This window comes from Vulpes vulpes, chromosome 12, assembly GCF_048418805.1.
Source record: "Vulpes vulpes isolate BD-2025 chromosome 12, VulVul3, whole genome shotgun sequence".
In the NCBI taxonomy this organism is placed as follows: domain Eukaryota; kingdom Metazoa; phylum Chordata; class Mammalia; order Carnivora; family Canidae; genus Vulpes; species Vulpes vulpes.
Genome location: NC_132791.1, coordinates 21,975,663 through 21,982,174, shown reverse-complemented (window position 1 = coordinate 21,982,174; position 6,512 = coordinate 21,975,663). Strand labels below are relative to the sequence as shown.

Genomic DNA, 6,512 nt, shown 5'->3' with positions numbered 1-6,512 from the left:
TATCAAAAATCATTGAACTGTACCTTACAATGGATGGATTTTATGGTATATAAGTTATACCTCAATTAAGTGCTACAAATGTTTGATGGGACTCTTTCTGTGTCTCCTGGTGGAAGCAACCCTCCTTTAGGAACTAGGATCCTTAGACTAGCAAAGCCTAGAGTTACAGTGACTGGAAGCACAAATTCCCCTAATAGGTAACTGCAGGTGATGTAACCAGGGCTATTCTTGCTACCACACTTGATTCCTGGACCATGTATCTTACCTGTTGAGAACACAGAACCATAAAACAGTCATTGATTTAGGGTTTATACTGCATTCTGGAGGGTGGTGCCCCATTCCTGAAGAATATTGTCTCTAAGCTAGTGCCTTAATGTGCTTTGAAAAGGCCATTATGTCACTTTCTTGGGCCAGATACTTCTGGACGGTGCAGTATATGGAAGGATCCAGTGGTTCCCATAATCACGATCTCACAGTTATGCCAAATTTGCTAAATGAGTTTTGGCCCAATGAGATATGCAGGATCCCCCCATCATTAAATCAAACCATCTGTGAGTTTTCAGATGGTGATATTGGCTAGTGCCCTACAGAGAGGAAAGGTAACTCATATTCAGAAGAGGCGTTGATTTTCAATAAGATGAATCACTGCCCTTTCAAAATGGAAATGGCCTAATGCAATCAAATGGCCTAATTACCACCAACTGGCTTATTAGTCTCTTTGAATGAGGGTTGGTCTCTGCTGCTGGCAGTTTGAACAGTCAGCTGCTGAGGTAGCTACATCAGCTTTTGTGAGTAAGACCCTGCTATTTAGCTAATAGCCTCCTGCAATCATGGTTGCTCTTTGTACCAAAGATAGGAGTTGGATAACATCAGCTCCCTGAGTCACTCTGATTGTTGAGCCTAGTGGGGAAGAAGGAGGTTCTGAAGATGCTCCTAGTATGTAAACGGCTAAAGAGGTGAGAGAAACCAGACTCAGCTTCAAATACTGAAATACTATTTTAAGACAGGATAGGACTCTCCCACCAGAGAATGGAACAACAGATCCAAGGAAATTCACAGGTGGTGGTGGGGGGGGGGGGCTGAGATTTAGTATTCCTACTTCATTGTGTGGAAGAATATACCTGAGATTCTTCAAAAGCAGAGAATACATTCTTCGTCTCCCAGCTCTATGTGGTAGGGATTTAAACCTAGACTTTTTATGTCACATCAACCCCAGGACATGTTCCAAATTTACAGGTGATAGGATCCACAGAGGGCAAAGCCACTGTAGCATAAAGAGAGTAATTGATTACAAGAAGCATTACATATTGAGCTCAAAGCAGTTGTTTCAAAACTGATTTGTGTAAGATTTCTTTTTTCTTAAGATTATGTATCTTTATTTTTTTATTTTTAAAAGATTTTTATTTATTTATTTATTCATGACAGACACGGGGTGGGGGCAGAGACACAGGCAGAGGGAGAAGCAGGCTCCATGCAGGGAGCCCGACGTGGGACTCAATCCGGGTCTCCAGGATCACACCCCAGGCCAGAGGCAGTGCCAAACCACTGGGCCATTGGGGCTGCCCTTGTGTAAGATTTCTGTTGTGCATTATAGCCTGATGCTCTATTTGCACAAGGCACACAAGAGAGAATACTACTTTACACTAGTTATCAGATAAAATTTTTGTTGCCCTCCTTCAAAGAAAGTAATTTAATCTAGAGAGTGAAAAATAGAATCTAGCATAAAGATAGAGGAGTGTCCATCAGAAGTAAAAGTGCAGGAATATGGGCCAAGCCCAGGGAAAATTGGAAATCAAGAACTAAAAACATATGAGGATATCCTCATCATCTTTGCTTTTTGACTGTTCTTTCTCTTCTCTTTGCATATCTGGTTTCTCTTTACTACCCCAGTACACATGGGCAAACACAATGACCCCAAAACTCCAAAGTTTCTGTGTTAGGGATCCAATGACTCACTCCCTGGATATTAATGTCAATCCCCAAAACCCGGTAGAAAGAATCTGATTGGTCTAAGTAGGGTCATCATCACACAGTACAGACATGTGTACTTCATCTATGTGGATAAGGAAGAGGGGCAACTGGGGAAAATGCCCAGAGAGATGCCATTGTTGACCCATAAGCTAGAAAGCCAGATGAAAAGGTACTATAATAATATATCAGAATTGATCCAGTTAAGTGTGGAATTGAACTCTGTCTTCAAATGTCATAAGGCTTCCACAGAGGAGTTATTTAACATATTTCATTAATAATAAAAATGTTCATTTATTAATTGGAAAGATATTCTTTGTTAGCCACTGTGCATTTTGTGTGTGTATGTGTGCGTGCACACTTTATTTTAATGTAATCCTCACAACATGCCATGGGGTTGGCTTAATTATCTCCATTTTGCAAATTAGGAAATGAAGAATTCACAAGATTAGGCAGCTTTTTAAAATGTACCCGAAATTACACAGGCAGAGGCACCTCCACATCTGTCAGGCTCCAAAGCCCATGCTCTTAAACCACAAGGATAATTACAAGTAGATTATTAGCAATTGATGCCAGTGTCCTGTCCAAATCCTGAAGAGACAGGGGAAGCTGAGTTTGCCCATTGGGGTCTGGATGGTTGCAAACATTAGTTCCAAGGAAATAGAGGAACTCAGAATATAAACTTTGCATCGTAGTAATATTACTAGATATTACTAGTAATAGTATTATGATAGTATTATCTAGTACTATTACTAGATAATAGTAGTAATGAACTAGAAATTTTATTCTTGGCCTACAATATCTGGAGTCTCATTAGTCCTGACACAAAATCCTTCTTCACAAATTTGGGTGGGAATAGACATGCTTTATGTACAATAAAAGAAGATAGAATTTCCCAAATTTGGTTCTAGAATATTAAGCAGGAAATAATTAAACAGGAAACACTCTGGGCTCCTTGCAGGGTGGAATGGTATCATTTGGGATGTCTCAGTGTTGGTAATTTTCCAAAATGGGAGGTTGGTTTTCAATTTGGACACCAATTAAGAAGTATCTTCTCCTCACTGCCATCCTCCCTCCCCATTGCACAGTAGAGCAGAAAACAAACTGGCACATACAAATTGCAGCTGGTCTGTACATGAACATACAAATTGCAGCTGGTCTGTACATGAAAAAAAGGCAGGTATGTTTTTCTTCCAACGTTTTAATTTTTATTTATTTTTTCATAATAAAAATACAATTTAATAGCCACTTATTCTCATTTCTAGGTGATTTAGCACAACTCTCTCTTCATTCTAAAGACTCAATGTTCCATGTCAATCACTCATGAAAGCCCCACTGTGATGTGCATTGTTTAGGCAATTTTATGATGAAACTGATATGTAGGACCATCAAAAAAACCCTATGATTATGAGGTAGCCATTTCCTGGGGGGATCTGTGTGCACAGAACCACAAGATATGCTCTCACTATGCAAAGCGTTTCTGCCTCACCAGGGTCTTCACAGCGACCTTCACATCCTTGTTTCTTAGGCTGTAGATGATTGGGTTGAGCATGGGAGTCAGCACTCCATAGAAGAGAGAGATGAGCTTGTCTGAAACATCCTGCTTGTCTGCTCCCAGGGGGTCCTTAGATTTGGGCTTTGCATACATGAAAAGAATAGTTCCATAGAAGATGACCACTACAGTGAGATGGGCAGAGCAGGTGGAGAAGGCCTTTCTCCTCCCTTCAGCTGAAGGGATCTTCAGGATGGTGGTGAGGATGAAGATGTAAGAGATAGAGATGAACAGAACTGGGACACCCAGGAAGATCACATTGGCCACCCCCATACTGATCACATTGATGGAGATGTCAGCACAGGCCAACTTTAGGACAGCCAGGATCTCACAGGTAAAGTGGTTGATGACATTGTCCCCACAGAAGGGTAACTGTACCGCAAGAGAGATCTGCACTAAGGAGTTGATGCCACCAGCCGCCCAGGAGCTGGCAGCCATGGGCACATAGGCAGCCTTGCTCATGACCACAGGGTACCTAAGTGGGTTACAGATGGCCACATAGCGATCAAATGCCATCATGCCCAGAAGCACACACTCTGTGGCTCCCATGGCAAAGGAGAGAAACATCTGCACGGCACAGCCTGAGAAGGAGATGGTTTTCCTGGGGGTCAGGAAGCCATCCAGGACTAGAGGGATTGAGGAGGTTGTGTAGCAGATGTCCAGGAAGGAGAGGTTCCCCAGGAAGAAGTACATGGGTGTGTGCAGGCGGGAGTCATGGATGGTCACCAGGATGAGGACCCCATTGCCCAGCAGGATCACCAGGTACATCGACAGGATAAGCACAAAGAATGTTTTCTCAAGCTTTGGTTGATCTGAGAGCCCCAGCAAGACAAATCCTGCCAGAACAGATTGGTTGGCCATTTTCATTTCAAATTCTCTCCTCTACCCTCAGGAAAACTGAGAACAGCAAACACATGTTTATAGGGATCAATATGTGGGGATTACAATGAGATCCTTCTAGAACTTGTAATTAATTTTATCCCTTGACATGTCAACTTATAATATCAGCATCAAAGTTATAAAAACCATTGTCTACTGAAGTTAGTAATATATTGAAGTCAGGATATATTGAATCAAAGAAAGAAAGAGCAGGCCCTAGAAACCTAACCAAACCATAGCCAGATCAATAGTGTTGACACACTTGAAGGAAGGGTCCGTATAGTAACTGTAAAAGAGGAATCCTGAGGGTGTGCTGTACACATGGGTCCAGAGCACTGTCTGGCTTTTCTGGCCATCCCTGCCTGCCCATAATTGTCCCTAGAGTGTCCTTGTGGATGTCAGGCTGTGACACTCAGTGATGCTAACCACTGACATCACCTCATTCACTCCCCTGGCTCTAATTATGTGTTCATATAATAATTTTCTGACTATAATTTGGCCCCACATGAAGTCCTACATGGAGAGAATGTGATGAGCAGAGGCCAAGAACATTAAGATCTGCCTAGCATTTACATTTATTACTTGATGTCAGGTTTATACTTCATTTCTTTTGAGTTTGGTTGATAATCTCCCTTCATTGCACTGTCAATAGGGAATATATGGCTAATAGTCCATAGAGACCCTAATGGAAGCACTTCCACATCCCACCTCTAACCATGGCCTTTGTCCACAGCATTGCAGTTCTGCTCCAGCCCTCAGGGCTGGGGAGTAGAAGTAGAATCAAAGGACAAGTGTCCCTCATGCCTCCCAGCATGAGCATCTGAGACTTTGTGAGCAGCCTCTATGCTTTTGGTGACATTCAATAGTACACAACACCCCACTCAGACCCTTCTACATCTGAGTTGACCATTAAAGCCACAGCAATGCCACAGTAAGGCTTTCTCCCCCACAGAAAAGTAGATAATTCTATCCAGGCTTGCAGAGTGGTCCCCCAAAGAGGCACTGCACATAAGATGTACTCCAGTTGCATAGACCAGTACATCCAATTCATTAGAGAAAGCCCCAAGCCTTAGCTTCTCATGTTAAACATGAGGAAACAGAAGCTCACAAGTGCTCCCCCATTGTGCCAGAGCAAAGGACCCTTTTCGAAATCCTGGCCATCCTTGCTTTCCCTAGGATGCTCATGAAAACTAGAGATGCCACACCTTTATCTAAGATATCTGTCCTGTAAGAGAGCTTGCATAGGGGTGGGTCCCTGGGCTTCACACATTGCATCTGTGACTCTTACACTATTGCTACTAGTCTAAAGCTATCCTCATGCAATTATCAGAGATTAACTGTGGGCATTGGGAACATTTGGTAAAAAAGAGATATGTTCTTAGGGACATTAGTACTATTGGCTGGAGAATCTCAGAATTGGCAGGAATATTGTAAAGTAGTAACTGGTTTGCCTCTTTCCTCTCCATGGTGTGAACATCTTCTGTGAAATGCGATTTTCCCATTCTGCTTCAAACATCTTGAGCTGTGCTATCCCATTCCTTTGTCAGACAACCTTGATTGTTGGAAAGTTTTCCCTTACATTGAGGAGAACTTCCATCTAATGTCATCCCCATAATTTATCCCCTGCCCTCCCCACCCCTCCACTGGCCTAGACTCCCAGGACATGTCTGAAAAAAAAAAAAAAAGCCCTTCATAGACATGGGAGCTGTGACTCACAATCACTTTTTCTCTTCCCCTACCTACTTGGAGAAATTCTGGCTAGAGAGAGAACTCAGTTTATGTCCAGTATGGGGATGAGGCCATGGTGGGGTCAGGAGCTCACCTGGACAGAAGGTTTCATGGTAGGGAGGTTGCTGAAAGGCTTCTGGCTTTAGAGGTGATTGTTTCAACTGCCCACTGTGACCATCCCTTATCTAGTTCTATCTGTTGAGGCTGGGCCTGGACATGTGCAGCCAATTCTGTTTAGCTGTCTTGGATCTAAGCAGTCCCTTCAAATTTCACAGCAAGGTAAAGAAAATTCAGGGTTGGCCATAGCCTAAGGGGCTCTTGCTGCTCGCTTTCCTGGCCTTCTCCATACCCAGTGAGATAAGAGCAGGAAGGACATGCCGAGTTG

At 42.9% G+C, this 6,512-nt stretch overlaps 1 protein-coding gene across 1 annotated transcript; it reads right to left on the bottom strand.

The window, feature by feature from the left end:
* Window positions 1-3,433: 3,433 nt before the first annotated feature.
* Window positions 3,434-4,387, bottom strand: LOC112930848 (olfactory receptor 13C7-like). The gene has a single exon (XM_026013283.2). It carries the CDS (start codon window positions 4,385-4,387, stop codon window positions 3,434-3,436), a length of 954 nt encoding a protein of 317 aa, XP_025869068.2.
* Window positions 4,388-6,512: the final 2,125 nt, after the last annotated feature.

Excerpts from the sequence above, each read along its gene's own strand:
- LOC112930848 (XM_026013283.2), bottom strand. The coding sequence starts at position 4,387 with ATGAAAATGGCCAACCAATCTGTTCTGGCAGGATTTGTCTTGCTGGGG.